The sequence below is a fragment of the Sceloporus occidentalis genome, unplaced genomic scaffold, assembly GCF_023333645.1.
Source record: "Sceloporus occidentalis isolate IW3139 unplaced genomic scaffold, rSceOcc1.0.p SCAF_32, whole genome shotgun sequence".
In the NCBI taxonomy this organism is placed as follows: Eukaryota; Metazoa; Chordata; class Lepidosauria; order Squamata; family Phrynosomatidae; genus Sceloporus; species Sceloporus occidentalis.
In genome coordinates, this window is record NW_028317012.1 from 9163136 (window position 1) to 9183109 (window position 19974).

The following is a 19974-nucleotide window of genomic DNA, read 5'->3' on the forward strand; positions in this document are numbered from 1 at the left end:
CTCCAATACGCTGAGACAGCCTCCCCTGCCAGCACTTTTCAAGGGGGAGTGCCGGCACGGGAGATTGTCTAAGCGTATTGCACAGACGTTCACTGTGGGGCGATTCGCGTTAACAACCTCCGCTGCCGGCACGTCTGCTCAATGTGCTTTAACAATATCCCTTGCCGGGACTTCCCACGGGGAAGTGTCCCCCACCGGTCCCGAGAGTCTTCATTGGTAAGTCTAGTGCGGGGGCACATCTTGGGGGCAGAGTGGCAGCATATCTCAGGGGAGGGCAGAGTGGCAGCATATATCGGGGGGGCAGAGTGGCAGCATATCTATTACACTAAGAATCAAAATTTTTCTTTAAAAAAAGCACCTTTTATGGTGCGGCCTATAATTGGATGCGGCCTATAATCAAGCCAATACGGTAGATCTTGGCTCCTAGTAAGCAAACTGACCAATTTCCTCTCATTAACTTTATACCTTTTCCAGTTCATCTCGAGTTTCCAAGCGGGCCCAGAGGGAAGGTGTATCTATAGGAACCATAAATGACCTCCTCCTTGTGTCGTGGAAACATATCAGTCAAAATAACTCATTTTCCCTCCTGTTCCCGCCCCAGCAATAATTCATGCATTTATGAATTTCTTGTAAATTATGAAGTCCATAGATATGTCACACTTGCTACTTATGACTGAATATCAAGGACTTCCAAACCACTTAAGTTGCACCATATTTGCATTCTTTTTGTAGGGTGCGCTTTCCCCGTTCTTGATATGCACAAAAGTAGGTTTGATTATGAATATTTGGGTTATTATTGTATGTGTTGGATATGACATTGTAAGAAATGGTTTTCCTGACTGCTAGCGGTCACTTAGCATATCAAAGAATCCACTATCTATGGGGGGATATAGGCATACCGTGGAATATTTGGTCAGTTTACATTTGAAACTAGACATAGTGGTTGGAGTCCCAGCTTCAAAAGACAAATTTATCTGATAAGACCTTTTGGCACCATATGCCTATACAATCGAATTAACCCCTCTCATGCTGAAATTGGCCATACCATCTCTACAGGGTAGCAAGTCCGTTTATGCACTATACAAGTTGGGGTGACACTCGGCATCAATGTGTATTGGATAAAGATGACATCGGTGATCAGCATATAATACAAGATAGAATCTTATGTGATGGGATTTGGAGTAATCAGTACACAAAAAAAAAGTCATCATACACGGGACGTCTGAAGTCACAATTTAGCACCATTGATCCTTTTTGATAAAATATGCAGATTAAAATAGAGTAAATAACACAAAACCTTTTGCTTCCACTGATTTCTGGACCTTGAAAGTTTTGTCCTCTGAAGTGACTACAAATTCAGGATGGCGTTTTACCTCTGGATAAATAAAAATGAAATAGTTCTATTTATTCCTACAGTAAGTAAAGTACCAGGAAACACACACCAGGACAGGCTCTGCCACGCCTACACCCGAACACCCACACCAGGACAGGCTCTGCCACACCAACACCCACACCAGGACAGGCTCTGCCACACCGATTCCCAAACACACACACACCAGGACAGATTCTGCCACCCCCCTACAATGCCCTATAAGTCATGTTTTGTGTGTGTGTTGCTGAACGCTTCAATCTTGTGTCATTTTATGAACACCGCCTGAACTTAGGATGCGATCGTTGATTTCTTCTTAAGCTCGTTACTGTAGAGGGGTACCCCTAATATTCAATATGGCAAATGTGATCGCTCCATTTTTTTTGGTGTTGCTGAATGCCTATATCCAGATATTGCCGCAACAACGTCTGAGCAAAGAAAGTTTGTTGATCGCTTTCTAGGCACATCAATTGTCACAAACTGCATGCATTTACCTGATGTGCTTGGCATATCAATTATCATCGAGGGGTTAACAGGACTCCCAGATATCATATGCATATGGTTTTCATTCAGTTGCATCATAACTAATACTCCCTGCTGTAACCACACTCCTTCCCTGAGCGCTTTGTCCTTCCTTTCTCCTGTAACTTTTATTTTTTAGGACCCCAGAATGTGTAAGTGCTGCCCTTAAGGTCAAAATAATCTATGTATACAGAAAATATGTTTATAAATTAAATTGCATTCGAGTTATTCTTTTTAAATGCGTTTACTCAGTTACAGAAATAGATATCATAGATAAAAACCATAAAAGACCCTGTCCCCAATCACACTACAAAACACAAAATAAAACCGTCCTTCATTGATCGTTACACGGCTGGTGGTTTTATATAACAATATCTCTGCAGCTCTTTTTTTGTAATCTGCAAGTAGAGTGTCGTCCCGTCCGATTTCATTAAAAGCAAAATGTTGTGAAATAAGGTTTCTAACAACAGCCTCCTTTCTTTGGACTACACTACCCAGCGATCTAAGCAGGCTTAAGGAAGTGCTGGACCGGAAGTTTATCTTTCCGCAACCCTTGTCTGGAAAGATGGCGTGTTTACGGAGCCACGTGTGGGTCGGTACCGAGACTGGGATATTGAAAGGTGATTTTGATACATGCCTGAAGCTATTGCGTCTTGTTTTTTAAATGATGAGACTTCATTAAGTGTAGCATTTTATATGTGCTTATTGAGCGCAGATGTTTTCAGTGTATATGTGATGTGTGTTTAACTCTATGAGGTAGACCTTCGATAACAAACGTTAATCTTGAAAAATAATTTTTAATTTAGTAATGAAGACATGTCAATTATGCTATAAGTATAACAAGTAGCGTGGTTAAGAGGCTTTCTTTAATACCAAACGCCATTTATATTTCTATTATTCAATGTGAATCATTCAGGGATAAATCTGGTGAAGAAGCAAGCAACTAATTGTACAGATGTATCATCCCTCAACCGTGAGCAAGAAATAAGTGTTATGTGCTGGGGTGATACTCAGGAATCTGAGGTGAGATAAATCTTTGTGTGTGTGTGTGTATATATATATATATATAAAACACTTTCAAAAAGATGGTCAGCACTCCAGGTCTTTAAATTGACAATTTCATTTTATTCAAAGTCAAGTCGACGTTTCAGTCATTACTGACTTTCATCAGGACATCCTGACACATGTCCTGATGAAAGTCAGTAATGACTGAAACGTCGACTTGACTTTGAATAAAATGAAATTGTCAATTTAAAGACCATCTTTTTGAAAGTGTTTTATATGGAAACTGCTGGTTACTAGCACCGGGCTTGGAATATTTGGAATGGTGTGCAATGGACTCTGTGAGTAAATATATATATATATATATATATATATATATATATATATTTTATTCAAAATTATAACTGGGTAGTCTCTTTCCTTAGACACACACAAACCAATATGTTTTAAAGGGGCAACCACTGGCATGGTGGCCTGTGGACATCCAAATGCCTGTGGTACCAGTGCCACCTGTGGAGTAAGTACAGGCATGCTGTAATACCTCGGTCCCAAGTAATCATCAGTCTGCTATGTGTCAGCTTGCGCTAGGTGCTAGAATTACTAGGCTGTGGTCCAGGTGCCTGCAGGCTAAGCTGATCACAAGGAGCATCTATGTATTAGTATGTGTTAGTGTGGCTGAGAGTAATGTGCACGTTTCAGCTCCTATGGTTTGGATAGGAATACATTGTATATATACTGTATGTCTGGGTACATCCGTTTGGCTAAGGGTTGTCTTTATGTTTGTGTCATTGTGGTCAGTATGACTGTGTGTCAGTGGGACTGCAAGTGGTCAGCTTGTTTCAGTTTGTGTCGGTTGTTTAGTTTCAAAAATAGTCTCACATTTGGAGGAGATAATCTTACCCGTTTTCAAAATCGAGGCATTTGCTCCCATAAAGCAAATTGAGTTCGATGCTTTAGGTGGGCAAGTAGTTCGCTGTATGTGTTGATACAATGTTTGTATTTGCCCTTCAGGGCAGTTGTGAGTGTGTGGTCAGATCTTTTCCGTCTTTGCTGTCTTGCGTAGCCTTTTTTCATTTCTCCTGTTCATGTATCATGTTAAATGATATTGAAATACCGTAGGGGTTCCAAAAACTGCTTGTTTGTCCTTTACTTAGGTACTCATTGGGTGCAGAGATGGAATTGTCAAGGTGTACAGTGTTGAAAAATCTAAATTTACAGAATGTCATGATTTCAGAGGAGGGGAAGGGTCATTCTGTGGTCTAGGGGTCCTAAACAAGTAAGTGCAGAAGATCCAGGAAATTATAAAAACCTACTATGTGATAGTCTGGAGTTTAATTATGTTTCTTACATTATATTTTTAGTGCTATTATAACTTGTGTGGAGTCTGGACTTCTCAAAGTTTGGAGGGAAGGAGCCTCTGAGAATGTAAGTATATACCGTATTTTTCGCTCTATAAGACGCACCTGCTGATAAGACGCACCTAGATTTTAGAGGAGAAAAAAAAGGAAAAAATATTTTGAGCTAAAAAATGGGCTAAAATATTTATTACAATAACTGAATAAGCTATGATCACAGTAAGACACACACAGTAAGACACACACACACACAGTAAGACACACACACACACACAAACACAGTAAGACACACACAGTAAGACCTCCCTCCCTAACCCCCCTTCTCAGGATCTCCCCTCTAACTCCCTAACCCCCCCTTCTCAGGATCTCCCCCCCCCCCCCGCCCCGGTCACTTACCTTAAACTCCTGTGTTGGAAGCGTGAGGCGTTTGTCTCGGGTGCCGGCGCTTCACTGCTGAGCGCCGGCGTCTGACGTCATATGCCGGCGCCCAGCGTAAAGCGCCGGCACCCGAGACAAACGCTTCCAACACAGGAGTTGAAGCGCTGAGGCAGGCGGCGGTGGCGGTGGCGGTGGCGGCCGCCGCCAGCAAAGGATTCCTGTATATCTGTCAGACAGGGGGGCCCGAGAGTTGCCGAGCGGTTGTCTTCAGTAACCGCTCGGCACCCCTTGGGCCCCCCTGACTGGCAGAAATCCAGGACTCCTCTGCTGGCGGCCGCCGCCACCGCCGCCTGCCTCAGTTGCGACCCCCGGATTTATCGGCGTATAACACGCAGGTAGTGTTTAAGCTCCGGATTTTAGTTAAAAAAGTGCGTGTTATACGCCGATAAATACGGTATATCGTTGCCCCCCCCCCCTCCCTCCCTGCCTGCATCTTCGCTCCATAAGACGCGGCTGATTTTTCATCCTACTTTGGGAGGAAAAAAACTGCGTCTTATGGAGCGAAAAATACGGTACATCTTTATATCGATCTTCTTAGCCCCAGCACTTAACATCAAGGAAGTAATATGTTCTGGGCTATTAACAGCCTGATCTGCCCACTATCAACAGCGCTATAGAATAATGTAACCACACTCAAAACAAGTACTGCAAGAGATATAAATACCTGAAGTGTTGACGCAGCAAGTTGCCCCTATCGTGCCAAGTACAGCGGTGCCACAGTCTCTCACAGTCTTTCTGTTGCTGAGCAGTGTGAAAAGGAGGAGGAATGACAAGATTTTAAATATTTAAAGGGATCTCCTTTATCATATCATCAGAAGTTGCCCCTCTTGTTATAAGAGAGATGCTTGGAATCTACAAAGACCCAGAGGGGCTTTTAGTATTCATAATATTTCTTCCCAGAGGGATATTGACAGAGTTCCGATGAGGGCAGAGGGAGCTCAATCTTTATAGCTTGACGGAAACAAGAAAGAGGGGAGATGTGATAGAAACATTTAAACAAAAGACGTTTAAAAAAAAAAAAAAAATACAGGCGAGACGCTTATTGCAAAGAAGGCGAAATGTAGAGCAAGGTCATTATCTAAATTAAGAACTAGAGGGTCAGAGTCTTAGATGTAATTAGGACTGCAACAACTAATTGTTAAAATCGATAATGAAAATTGTCAATGATTTTCATTATTGATAAGTTATATTCGATAAAATCGATTCAAGATGAGGGTTTTTTCAGAGCAAACGCTGTGGAGAATACTCCTCGTCTTATAAACGCACCTCAAATAGAGTTCGGACTATAAGATTAAGATCCAGATCCCCGTGGAGCTGCAGGGGACCTGAATCCTCCTCTTTGGCAGCCAGTGAAAGTCGCTTCCCCTTGGGCTTTTATCATTGAGTACCGGTGTGACATGACTTTCCGGTGCTCCATCATAGAAGCCCCTGCGGAAGTACTGGCCAGCAGCAGTGGAGGATGTCTGAGCGCATCACGCAGACGATCACCGGCTGCAGGAGACCTGGATCCTCCTTTCTGGCAGCCGGTGAACGTCTGCGCACAGACATCCTCCACTGCTGCCCGCACTTCCGCCGGGGCTTCTATTATGGCGCGCCAGTGTGACCTTCCGGTGCTCAGTCATAGCTCCAGCGAAAGTGGTGGGCAGCAGCAGCGGAGGTTGTCTACGCGCATCTCGCATACGTTCACCAGCTGCCCCCACTAGACGCCACGGGAGTCTGGAGCATTGGGCATATCTGGAGCGCAGAGCGGCTTATAGGGGGGTATAAGGCATATCTGGGGGCAGGTTGGGAAATAAAAGCAGGAAATTAATTTTTGTCAATCATAGTTTTTATTAAATATGAAAAATAGTTTACATGTGACTATTTACTTGTAAAGCTTTAAATATTAAAACCTAGTTTGAGAAATATTGTGTTTGTGTTCTTGTTCCTTTTTAAATCTAGCTTTTATTATTTGTCAGTAAAATAAGGCAATTAGAGAAATGCCATTGAGATAAGTGTTGTGTGTACAGAGTACAATGACACGTTAATGTAAATTTTAATTTATTTTTTTTTTATTCTGATGTTTGTTTTTAACACCCAGTTTGTTCATTAAATGATTTCAAATACATGAAAACATTTACATTTTTTTTATCCAATTAATCTAAAAAAATAATGGTTAGTTGCAGCCTTAGATGTAATGTAAGGACGTTTAACTTTACCAAAAGGGTAACAGTGAAGGAGTTTAAGTATGCATGGGGCAGGCATAAAGCTGTCGTATGTTTAACTGGGCTAGGTGGTCCAAATGGTTCTTATTGGCTGTCAAATAGTTTTTCCCTATGTTGTATTGCTCTTAAAACTCAAAAGAATGAGAAATGCTAAATTGTTAACATTTCCAATAGGCCAGTACCTATTCCAGTAGGCATGAAAACACTCTACAAACCACCTTCTCTGCCCACCAATCCCAAAGTATTACAGGTGCAAAGGGTAGGCGTACAGATGATTCTATTGGGTGATCTGATCTCCCTGTACAAAGGGCCTGTTACAATGGAGATCTCTGATCTCCCCAGCTGGTGCATTAGACTATGGAAGTATTCTCTAGTTGCACTGCATATAGAGGACAGCTGTAACTGAGGTAGGTCCTTGGTCAGGCCAAGGGCAGCTTCCAACTTGTATAAGGGTGTGGGTTTTTTTTATCCTCCTCCAAAAAATGTGTGAGGTATTCTTTATAAATCTGGGATTTAGTGTAGTGAAAGAAAGCCCTAGTCCTTAAGTTTTTGTGTGTTTGCAATGCCTTTCTTCAATCATTGTTTCAAGGGCTTTTTTTTTTTTACATTTATAAAAAAAAATATATATTCTGTTTTATTGTTATCAAAATTATACACAGCTGATGTAAATGGGAACAAAATGCCTAAGTTATATATTAACTTGCTCTGATTTTGAAACCACTATATTCCTATATAATCTTCTTTGTTTTAACGTTTTCCAATTCCCACCTCACTAACTTCAAAATATAATCTTAATAAATCCCTTAGTGTCCCCTACAAAAACATTTAAAAAATAACATTGGGACCAAGGGAATCATTCTTACTGTTCTCTAAGTTCTCCAGCTCACACTCACAGTGGAAACGACATAACATGAGGCGAGTGGTCATAATGTTATAGCTGATCAGTGTATAGAATATTTACGCTCTAACACTATACATACTAATTCAAGCACTATACTTGTAGCACACACACTGTCATTGTGAATCAAGCACCCTACACTTTCCTTCCAGGGGAGCGGTGAAGGGTGAGGAGCTCAGTGGGGTCACGTAATGCATGTTGTGACGCTGCCGGGCACCTCACAGCACCCTTTTCACTGTGCCTCAGCAGGTAAGTGTAGGATACTGGATTTGCAATGGTAGCCATGGCCAGCTTTTAGCCCCTTGTCCCGCAAAACCCTTGGAGGCAGGAAGTCTTTTCTAGTTGCCATGGTGACCTGATGTTTGGGGTTATGATGCACCTGATAGGCTATTAGTCACAAAGGGGTTAAAGGACTTAAAGAACTCATCTCAAGAGCTTCCTGGACACAACATACAGAGTTTGCTGCTGTTACCTCCCTTAGCCTGATGCCTTGTTATAGCTCTGTTGTGTTCTTGGATATTAAGGAAGCTCACTTTCCTGAGAATTGCCTTTCATTGCTGTTCCTATGGCCGCACGCACATATTAATTTCTTAAATTGCATAATTTTGCCTTCAAGGTTTTCTTTTTAGTAATAGGATAGGAAACTCCCGAAGACCATCTCCACTAAGTAGACATAAAAGTGACCTAAAATCAGAACATAAAAGGTATTAGGGAAAAAATAATGATTTCATGTGTGCGATTGTGTATATATTGTGACAACCCCTGTAGCACGAGGGCCATAAACGTCACAGTTAGGGGTCTTAAGCACAGTCCTCTAGGGCAATCGGAGTCAGAAACACCAGTTTGTAGCAAATTTATTTTTAATCGCTCAAACCCCAAAACCAAATCATAAAAAGAAAACCTAGCTCCCAATTGGAGCCCTCTCTAACTGAACTATGGTGGTCCAGACTGACCAGCCTAATCACCCACTAACTTGACCTCCCAGCCAGACCCAGCTATGCCAGGCTCTGGAAAACCTCCCCCAGACAGCACACACAGGTCCAGACAGGTATTGCCTCACTTGGCTCAGGGATGGTCTTCTCGTTCAGGGCCTCTCCTTGCCCTGGGAGCTCAGGGAAACTTCCTCTTCCCCCAACAGTCTCTCTGAGTATCAGACTCCAGGGGTTTTTAATGCCCAGCACCTGTGCCTGATGCTGGCCCCATAGGAATCCTGGACCAGATCCTGCGGACTTCTTGCCCGGCATGGAATTTCCACAAAATGTGGAAACGGAGCATTGGCCCACCCTGCTCTCCAATTGCTCCAACCCAGGGACCCATATTTACGATCTGGATAGCACCTGTACCCAAATGCCATACAAAGCATCTCCCTGGGGTTTACACTCACAATATGTATGTGTGTGTGTAATAATGTGTGTGTATATATATATATATATATATATATATATAATTTATTTATTTATTTAATATATTTTTTTTTTTTTAAGCTGGAAGTTCAGGTTGGTGCTGGAGTTCAGAAGATGTGCCAATGTGACACTCAACGTGTTAAAGTGGGGACTGGTGGAAAAGAGAATGACTTAAAAATATGGGATCTGCAGAGACCAGAGGAGCCAATCTTCAGGGCTAAGAATGTGAGTTGTTCAGTTTTAAAGCTATATGAAGCATCAATGGAAATATGCATCTAATGGTGGTGTTTGTAATGCCAGGCATGGTCCCCTAAGTCAACTTTATTTTTGGACACAGCTTTTTTTTATAAAAAGGTTATTATAATCATATAACCATAGAAAACATTTAAAATCTTCAGTCATAACGGCTCATTTGTATATGTTGTCCTCCTTGATTGTTGCTGATGCCAAGTCACTCTTATTCAGGTGAGAAATGATTGGTTGGACTTGCGAGTACCAATCTGGATCAGAGATCTGGAATTCATACCAGAAACAGATAAAATTGTCAGCTGCACAAGTTACCGCCAGGTAGGTTTGGGCCATCCTTCACTTTCTTCATTGTAGTAACATGGAAATTATTCACATTCACAACGGTTGTATTCACATTAAATGCATATGATAGTTGTGTCATCTAGGGATGCACTGAAATAAATTCTGGACCAAAACCTAAAATTTAGGATGCACTTGGCCAAAACCGAAAATGATTCCCCCCTCCCCTATAAAAAAAGACACTGTGTATGAAATATTTTATATAATTGCTAACAAATCACATGCTGGAATCTGTGTATGCCTGGGCATGATAGGAGTGTCATTGCTGTTAGCAATCATCGTATTGGCTCGAATATAGGCCGCACCCTAAAAGGGTCTTGCGGGGCCGGCGGGGGACATCTAAGCAACTTCCGGTGTCGGCACTTCCGCCGTAGGAAGATTAACGTACATCACTCAGACGTTCACCGGCTGCGGCGATGCGAGCATAAACAACCTCCGCTGCCGGCACGTCTGGGCGATGTGCTTTACAATCTCCCTTGCTGGGACTCCCCCCGTGGAAAGTGCCGGCAGGGGAGGCTGTCTGAGCATATCGGAGAGTAGGATACAGGTCCCCTGCAACACTGCGGGGGATCTGTATCCTAACCCTGCTGCCTGCCCGGCGCCCGGAACTGCATGTCCCGGGCGTCGGGCGATACGAATTGTGCATTCCTGCGCTAGGCCCCGAATATAGGCCGCACCCCCACTTTAAAGACTTAGTGTGTGGGGGGGGGGGAGTGGGGCCTATATTCGGGCCAATACGGTATTTAATAGGAATCACACTGCTCTATCATGCACAAGCAGCCAGTACTCTTACACATCCACTCTATCATTTATTCACTCATTCATACACTCATTCACGGATATTAATTTGCTAATTCAGATACTTATTCATTCGCTCACTCGTTCATACACCCCCCCCCCGCCCCGCTACCTAAACTGCAGATTTCCTTGTGCCGCTTGCAGACTTTTGCAGGGGCTGCTGCTTCCCCCTGCGTCGCTCGCACTCTGTCCGAACAAGTTCTCTTGTACCGCCAGGGGCAGCAGGAACGAAGCAGGGTTATGTGACTTAAATTCACGTGACTCCGCTGGGTTCCTGTTTCCCCTGGGCATAACAAGAGACTCACTTAAGCAGCAATTTCCCCTTTCCCGTCCCTCCGCCCAGCCCAATATGTTTCGGGCCACTGATATTTCGGTGCATCACTTGTGTCGTCCCTTTAGGTTTTAGTGTTGTCCCTTTTGCAAATGCATGGGCCGATTCTGCAGAATCCCCCTGTTTGTATTTGCCTCTTTCCCCACCCCTCAGCTAAATGCCTTGCAGGAGATAGGTTGGCAAACACATCTCCCTGTCTGGGCATGCTTTCCTCCGGTCAGATCCATTGGTTTAATGTGTATTCTTCTATAGTGGGGCTGTTTAGACATTAAGCTGCAGACTCGCATAGAAAGAATGCATGTTAAAGTACCTTTTAAGTTGTCTATTGGGTTAGCAGCGGGGGCAGGAAAGAACACTTTGCTTACACAGGCCAACTCTGGAGTTAGCGGATTGTGAGTATACCGTGCTTGTTCAATGGCAAGTAGTCAGTACTGAACAGATCTCCACCAAGCTAAGAGCAGGGAAATCGTGTTAATGTATGGATTTTTTACAAATCCCTCCATGAATTTACAAGGGAAAAGAAAATAATTTTAAGTGCATATGATTTAACTGTTATTGGCCTTCCCATCCTGTAGGTTAGAATCTATGACCCCAACAGTTCTCAGAGGAGACCAGTTTTTGAGGTACTGTATGGAGAAGAGCCTTTGACTGCGCTGAGCATCACTTCAGATGGCAGGTGAGAGAGGATCGCAATAATAGTACTGCAAACAATAGTCTTTCATTCTCCTGGTTTGTTTTTTTTGTTTTTTGTTTTTAACTAGTGTGGTGTTAAACCAAATATTAAAATATAACACAAAGGTTTATCTACATTAACAGATATTTAATAAGCGACAAAAACACAGTAACTTACAATAGAGTGACAGCACAAAAAACAATGGAACACTTTCCAAGACTAACCTGCAACCAAAAGGCCCAATAAAACCCAGCACAACGCAGATTGCTCCATCCATGCAGGATGGTGGGCAGAGAGAGACTCAACTAAGATTTTGCATACAACAGGCATATTGAATCACTGTAGGTGTGCCCTCATTGACATATCAAAAGACACGTGTTACGGGAAGAGTTCAACTGGCAAAAACATTAACAATACTTGTTATGTCACCACAACTAGTGGTCGGTAACTACAAGAAATATAGATACTTTCTGATTGGATTGCTCAGATGACCAAGGATCAAAATGTAGACCACCACTACTGGTGGAGTCCCTTACTGACTGTCTGTCTTTTATCGATAGGTCTGTTTTGGTTGGAAATTCTCATGGTAACATTGGAGTGATCGACCTGCGGAAAGGTAGCAACTGTTTGCATTCACTCCGTTCTTGTACCCTGCGTGGATTCTCATTAGGGCTGAAACAACGAATCGATAAAATCGATAATAATCGATAACGGAAATCGTTGTCGACGATTTCCGTTATCGATTAATCGAGTGATCGATTCGTTGTTGGAGCACTCGGCTCCTTTTACTTACCACCGCGAGCGTTCCCCGCTTCCGCTACACGCGCCTTCTTTTAGTTGCGTGTGGCTCCGTTCGCACAGAGCGGTTCGCTCTGTGCAAGTGGCTCCGTTCGCACAGAGCGGTTCGCTCTGTGCGAGTGGCTCCGTTCGCTCTGTGCGAGTGGCTCCGTTCGCTCTGTGCGAGTGGCTCCGTTCGCACAGAGCGGTTCGCGCTGTGCGAGTGGCTCCGTTCGCACAGAGCGGTTCGCGGGGGTGGGGGTGGGGTTTCAGGGGATGCAGGGCAGAGTGGGGGTGGGGGGGCAGGCCAGGGTAGGAGACTGAGTGCAGGGCAGAGTGGGGGTGGGGATGCAGGGCAGGGTGTGAGTGTGGGTGCAGGGCAGAGTTGGAGACTGGGTGCAGGGCAGAGTGTGAGTGTGGGTGCAGGGTGTGAGTGTGGGGGCAGGGCAGAATGTGGGGGCAGGGCTGGGTGCAGGGCAGAGTTGGAGACTGGGTGCAGGGGCAAAGTGCCAGGGCTGGGTGCAAAGTGCCAGGGCTGGGTGCAAAGTGCCAGGGCTGGGTGCAAAGTGCAAAGTGCCAAGGCTGGGTGCAAAGTGCCAGGGCTGGGGCAAAGTGCAGAGTGCCGGGTGCAAAGTGCCGGGGGTGGGGCAAAGTGCTGGGTGCAAAGTGCCGGGTGCAAAGTTTCTTGAACAGTAATAGTCCACCTCTTTTCAGAATGTTTGGGGTTATTTTGTTTCATAAATATTGTGTTTGGGTTTTTGTACTTTGAAAATATTGTTTTTTTATTACATCATAACAAAATAAGAATGTTAATGTAAATTTTAAGTTGTTTTTTTAACATCCAGTTCATTAAATTATTTTAAATAAACAAAAAATTTGCATATTGTTTTTTTTTATCAGATTAATCGATTAATCGAAAAAATAATCGGCCAACTAATCGATTATTAAAATAATCGTTAGTTGCAGCCCTAATTCTCATCTTTATTCTCCTTTTCTTTTCAGGTCGCCTCCTTCACTCTCTGAAAGGGTGTGCAGGCTCCATACGCTCCATCCAGTGTCACAAGTCAATGTCCCTAGTGGCCTCTTGTGGTTTAGACAGGTTCCTGCGGATTCATCACATAAATGAGAAGGAACTTTTGCACAAGGTATGAAACATTATGTATGTGTGTATATGTATATATGTGTGTATATGTACCGTATTTGCTTGATTATAAGACGAGGTTTTCAGAGCAAATAATCGGGGTCGTCTTCTAATCAGACCTCAAATAGAGGTCTGATTATGAGACTAAGATCCAGATCCCCCGCACTGCTGCAGGGGACCTGGATCCTCCTGTCTCCCCCCCCCCCCATTTAACACCCCCCCACACACACACTTACCGCTGCTGCAGGGGACCTGGATCCTCCTGTCTCCCCCCCCCCCCCATTTAACACCCCCCCACACACACACTTAGGTGTGGCTAGCAGCGGGGGTTGTCTGCGTCCGTTGCGCATACCTTCCCCGACTGTCAGAGATCAGAGTTCCCCGCACCGGTGCGGGGAACTCTGATCTCTGACAGCCGGGGAAGGTATGCGCGACGGACGCAGACAAACCCCCGCTGCCAACTCCACCTCCTTCCGGCTGCAGCAGAAGGAGACGTCAACCCGCTGCCCCGGCAATACAGCAGGAAATTGGAAGCACCGGTAAGTGTGTGTGTGTGTGCGTGTGTGTGTTAAATGGGGGCATAGGGCATTTCTGGAATGCCTTATACCCCTATATGCCACTCTGGCACTTAGGGGGTTAAAAGGGATATTATGGGGCAGAGTGGCATATAGGGTGGTATAAGGCATTTCAGGAGGCAGAGTGGCGTTAAGGGGGCATTTCATAGGGCACTCTGCCTCCTGAAATGCCTTATACCTCCCTATATGCCACTCTGCCCCATAATATGCCTTTTAACCCCCTAAATGCCAGAGTGGCATATAGGGGTATAAGGCATTTCTGGAGGCAGAGTGCTCTATACAATGCCTTTTATCTCCCTTAATGCCACTCTGCCTCCTGGAATGCCTTATACCTCCCTATATGCCACTCTGCCCCATAATATGCATTTTAACCCCCTAAATGCCAGAATGGGATATTAGGGGTATAAGGCATTTCTGGAGGCAGAGTGGCACATAGGGGGTCAAAAGGCATACCATGGGGCACAGTGGCATATAGAGGGTTAAACGGCATATCATGGGCCACAGTGCCATAGTGGTGTGGCAAGCCTGGGGGCAGATGTGTGTAACTGGGGGACAGGTTGGAAAATACAAGGAAATAAAAACAAAAAAATTTTTTTTCTCAATCATAGCTTTTATTTCAAAAAAATAGTTTACATGAATTAACATTTACTGGTAAAACTTTTTTCCTTTAGGGTCGTCTTATATTCAGGCTTTTTCTTTTTAATATTCAGATTTTGGGGGGTCGTCTTATAATCGAGCAAATACGGTATATGTGTATAGTTTAGTGTGACTAATGGATCCATCTTCCCTGTATACCAGTGACAGCCGCTTCTTCCCTTACGTAAAAATTACTGCAGTTTTTCTGAAGTAATAATGCAGTTTTTTTGGACATGAAAAAACTGCAATACTGCACATTTACTGCAGTTTTACTGCATTTGTACTTAACTGTACTGCAGTTTTACGGCAGTTATTTTTGTACGGAAGTACAAATGCAATAAAGCTGCAGTACATTGAAGTACAACTGTAGGTTTGCAATATAAAAAAAAAAGTGCAGTAAAACTGCAGTACAGTGAAGTACAAATGCAGTAAAAGTGCAGTAAATGTGCAGTATTGCAGTTTTTTCATGTCCAAAAAACTGCATTATTACTTCAGAAAAACTGCAGTAATTTTTACGTAAGGGAAGAAGTGGCTGTCACTGGTATACAGGGAAGATGGATCCATTAGTCACACTAAACTATACACATATACCGTATTTGCTCGATTATAAGACGACCCCCCAAAATCTGAATATTAAAAAGAAAAAGCCTGAATATAAGACCACCCTAAAGGAAAAAAGTTTTACCAGTAAATGTTAATTCATGTAAACTATTTTTTTGAAATAAAAGCTATGATTGAGAAAAAAAAAATTTTTGTTTTTATTTCCTTGTATTTTCCAACCTGTCCCCCAGGTCCAAAAAACTGCAGCATTACTTCAGAAAAACTGCAGTGATTTTTCGTAAGGGTTTGCTACTTTTAATATTATCCTCCCTATGGTGGATCTTTTTTTTGGCAGCCCTAAGAGGAGTACAAATATGAGGTGAATTTTGTTCAGGGATGTAATTCATTATGCAGTTTTGACATCTCTATAATACAGACTTGGGTAACTGAGTAACACGAGGTGGAGCCAAGTAAGGGTTCAATACATCCTCACATTGTTTTCAATCGAGCTCAGTAATGGCTTTAACATAAAATACACTGTTAAATAAAACTGATTCATTACCAGTGTCACCCCCTGGAGGCAATTTTACAGGCATTTTGGTCTTACCTCCAATTTTACTGCTGCTATACCGTGATGAGACCTTTTAGGCTAAAAAAAAAAACTTGGTTGTAAGTACATAATGTGCATTGTTGCAAATGTTAGGTAAACTAAATGATACAGAACCTGTGGCTGGCAACACTTGTTTGAAGCACCATGGGTACCATGTGGATTTGGCATGCTCGTGGGAATCCCCAATATTTATGCCTTAGGAGTTTTTTGTATGGTATTAGCTGGGCATGCACTGAATCCTTGCTTTTTTGTGTACTTATTGGTCATTAATATTGAGCAGCAACCTGGGAGACTGAATTTTTATGCCTTTTTAGGTTATGTGCTCCCCTATTTTTGTATATTTTTTTTGTGCAGTTTCCAGTACGTTAATACGTTTTTCAATGAGCGTAAACAAGTCGGGTTCAGACTTTAATTATTTTGTAATATTTGTCCTAACCTGTAATCAGCCATGGACAATTCTATGTCAGCTGAAAAGGTAGTCAATGTGAAAATTCTTTATACTCTCGCTCAGTGTTGCTTGGTACCCTCAAATAAAACAGTTTATGTCCTAAATGTTTACAAATAGATTTTTGATATGTAAGAATTATCCAATCCACAGTGTCTGGTACCCCTAACAAAACAAAATGACTATTTCTATACTCTCATCCTCCCTTTCTTCCAACCCGCGACACCTTTTATTCTATCTTTAACTCCCTTCTTTGTCCCTCCATACCCACACCACAAACCTCTCGCTGCCCAAGATCTTGCTACCCACTTCAAAGACAAAATCGAAACTATTAGACCTCTCTTCTTTGCAACCCCCTCCTACACCACCCACCACCACTCTTTCCACTCATCCCATACTAACTGCCTTTTCCCCTACATCTGAAGAAGATAGCCACTCTTCTTTCTTCCTCTCACCAAAGAACCTGTCCCCTTGACCCCATCACACCTCACAGTCTCTGTCCATCACTTACCCACCTATTTAATCTTTCTCTATCATCTGGAACTGTACTAACAGCCTTCAAGCATGCGCTAATCACACCCATTCTAAAAAAAAATCCTCCCTTAGATCCCATCTGTCTGGATAACTACTGCCCTATCTCTCTGCTTCCTTTTACCTCTAAGCTGCTTAAATGGATTGTGTACCTTACTAACTTCCTCTCCTCTACTTCCCTCCTTGGGCCTCTACAGTCTGGGTTCAAACCCCTTCACTCTGCTGAAACAGCTCTAACAAAAGTCTCCAATGACTTGCTCTCTGCCAAAGCAAAAGGTCACTTATCCATTCCAATACTATTGGATCTCTGCTGCTTTTGATACTGTTGATCACCACCTTCTTCTTGGTTCAACTTATTTGGTCTCCAGTATAATCATATGCAGATGATACCCATGATACCCAAATCTGCCAGTTTTCTCCTGATCTCTCTCCATCTCTCATGTCCTGTATTAATAACTGCTTGGTAATAAAAAAACTAAAACTGAACTCATCTTCCCTCCTTCCATCTCCGCTCTGCTACCTGAATTCATTAACAACACGACTATCTCTCCTACTAACCAGGCCTGATACATTAGGGTCAGCCTTGACTCAAACCTCTCCTTCATTCCTCACATTCAGTCCCTTGCCAGATCTTGCCGCTTGCACCTAAAAAAAAAAAAAAAAAAAAAAAAAAAATAAAATCGCATCTGCCCATTCCTCAATCAAGAAGCCACAAAAACTCCTACTGCAACACTCTTTTGGTTGGCATTCCACTCTGGCGCGACTTTCTCCTCTGCAGTCTGTCCTAAATGCTGCTGCTAGGCTCATCTTCCTTGCACGCCACTCCTCTTCTGCTTCCCAACTCTGTGAAATCCTCCACTGGCTCCCTATTACCTTTAGAATTAAATTTAAAATCCTGGTACTAACATATAAGGCCCTCCATAACATTGCTCCTCCATACATTTCTGCCCTCGTAAGCAAATACTCTCCTACTCTATCCTTACATTCTTCCCATGGGCTAAGGCTCTCCTCCTCACTTTTCACGTCTTCCTTTTTCCGTCGACAAGATTTCACTTGGGCTGCCCCAAATCTACTTCCACCGAACCTTCAGCATTCACCCTCCCTCCCAACATTCAAGAAACATCTCAAAACTCACTTCTTCAGAGAAGCATACCATCTTAGCTGCTAGAACTTCCTTGTCACTGATACAACCACCACACTACCTCTCACCCTTTTCTCTGTGCCTTATGTTTGTCACCCCATTCCCTCAAGATCTGTATCTGTTTGTCTTAGTTTGTCAATTCTCGTCTTTTCATACCCCTTGAATTTATGTATTGTATTAAGCAACGCGTAAATTGTTTGGCGCTATGTAAATAAAAGATAATTATCTAGGAGGAAATTAACTAGATTGTAAGCTTGTAGTAGTGCCCTCTTCTCCAGTAGCAATCGTAACAATAGCTAATGTTGTCAATTTTGTGTGTTGTCAGTTCTCACTCTCCCAGTAACTCTTCAAAATTGGCTGGTGTTTTATAAAGAAAATTAAGTGTAATTTAAAATTTAATTTCAAAATGAAAGACTAAGTCATTACATTAGTCACTATTATCCTGTTGCTTCACCCAGGTTTATCTGAAGTCAAGGTTAAACTGCCTGCTGCTGACATCATGTGACGAGTGGGAGGTAAGGGGGGGGTACCTTGCTTATACTGGGTATTGTGTGTATTTGTTGAGCAAGACCATAATAAGGTATTTGAATGTTCACATAACCACACAGGAAGAAGATGTTAGTCCAATCGTAAATGAAATGAAAGAAGAGACTGATGAGTTCTGGGATGCCATGGAGACTGTGGTGGAGAAAATTTACAACAAAAGGCAACTTGTAACAAGTGAAACTAATGGACAGGGTAGTCCAACAGTATTGGTGTCTAAAAAGAAGAAAAAGAAGATTAGTGATTGATTTGTGCTACCTTCTATATTAGTACATGTGCAAGTGAATGACCAGCATGAGGACAAAGCAAAGTTTTCTCCATGTAGCTGAGGGACATTGTGAAAACCTTAACCATTTTGGACCCTCTACATTGGAACGTCTACAATCTATTTACCCAGACATGATCTAGGGGGTTATGTACAATGAACAGCCTGCAGAAGTAACTTGAATATTACATTGTGTGCAAAAGATGGGGTTCCATGTTTTGTTATAAATTCAGACACATGGTTCAGCTTATCGCATAAAACAGTAGATTATTATAGTAGCTATATAATAAATGGATCCAATCATCTAGTGCCTACTTTGTTTATATAGGATACAGATGACACAAAAATGTGCACAGGCTGTACTAACTGAACGTAACCTCTTGGCGACAATTGACGGTCTGGCCACGTCACGCAAACACATTCACTTAGCGACCATTGACTTGCCGGGATTGTCATGGATTTAAGCGGCTGTAGAAAGAGATCTATGACAAAGGTAAAATGGGTGCATTGAAAGAGTTAAAATACCAGCATTTGAAATACCCTCGGGGGTCTAGTTTTCAGAAGTACATGGTTTTATGAGGCATATTGAATTGGACAGGCTCAAAGATGTACCAAATAGGACATGGGCAGTGGATTTCAGATACCCTGGGGTGTCTAGTCTTCAAAAATAAATGGTTTAATGGGGTAAATTGCATTAGTCGGCTTCAGATACCCAAAATAGCACACGGACAGAATTGTCAGATGTGGAAAAAATGGTTTTGAAAAAGCAAAATAACTTTTACGTATTGCCCCATAACGTGCAGAAAAAAAGCATAAAACCAATGGGTATTCCTAAACTCAGGACAAATACAATCTATTTAGCAGGTTTTTTCATAATTTTTTTTTTTTAAATGAGTAAAAGATATTTTATACTTTTTTTTTTTTTATATAGTAAATGATATGATACAAAATAATGACATCTAAAGAAATCCCTTCTTGTCCTGAAAAAAACCCCAATATATAACTTGTGTGGGTGCAGTAAATGGGAAAGAAGAAAATTACAGCTAAACATGAGCACCGCAGAAATGTTAAAATAGCCATTGTCATGAAGGGTATAAAAAAAATAATCAGCCATTGTCACAAAGGGGTTATGCCATTGTCCAATGTAGGTACACATGATAACTGCATTTCTGCCCCCTTGGTATCACAC

At 42.5% G+C, this 19974-nt stretch overlaps 1 protein-coding gene across 1 annotated transcript; it reads left to right on the forward strand.

Moving 5' to 3' along the window:
- The first annotated feature begins 2456 nt into the window (after positions 1–2456).
- LOC149298627 (WD repeat-containing protein 74-like) lies at positions 2457–18768 on the forward strand. The gene is made up of 11 exons (XM_089487377.1): positions 2457–2511; positions 2808–2914; positions 4048–4169; positions 4255–4318; positions 9273–9416; positions 9657–9758; positions 11484–11584; positions 12142–12197; positions 13361–13503; positions 18436–18492; positions 18586–18768. The coding sequence occupies exons 1-11, from the start codon at positions 2457–2459 to the stop codon at positions 18766–18768; spliced, it is 1134 nt and encodes a 377-aa protein (XP_089343503.1).
- Positions 18769–19974: the final 1206 nt, after the last annotated feature.

Coding starts and splice junctions, on each gene's coding strand:
- LOC149298627 (XM_089487377.1), top strand. CDS start 2,457: ATGGCGTGTTTACGGAGCCACGTGTGGGTCGGTACCGAGACTGGGATA. Junction 4,319..9,272: donor GGGAAGGAGCCTCTGAGAAT/GTAAGTATATAC, acceptor TTTTTTTTTAAG/CTGGAAGTTCAGGTTGGTGC. Junction 9,417..9,656: donor CAATCTTCAGGGCTAAGAAT/GTGAGTTGTTCA, acceptor ACTCTTATTCAG/GTGAGAAATGATTGGTTGGA.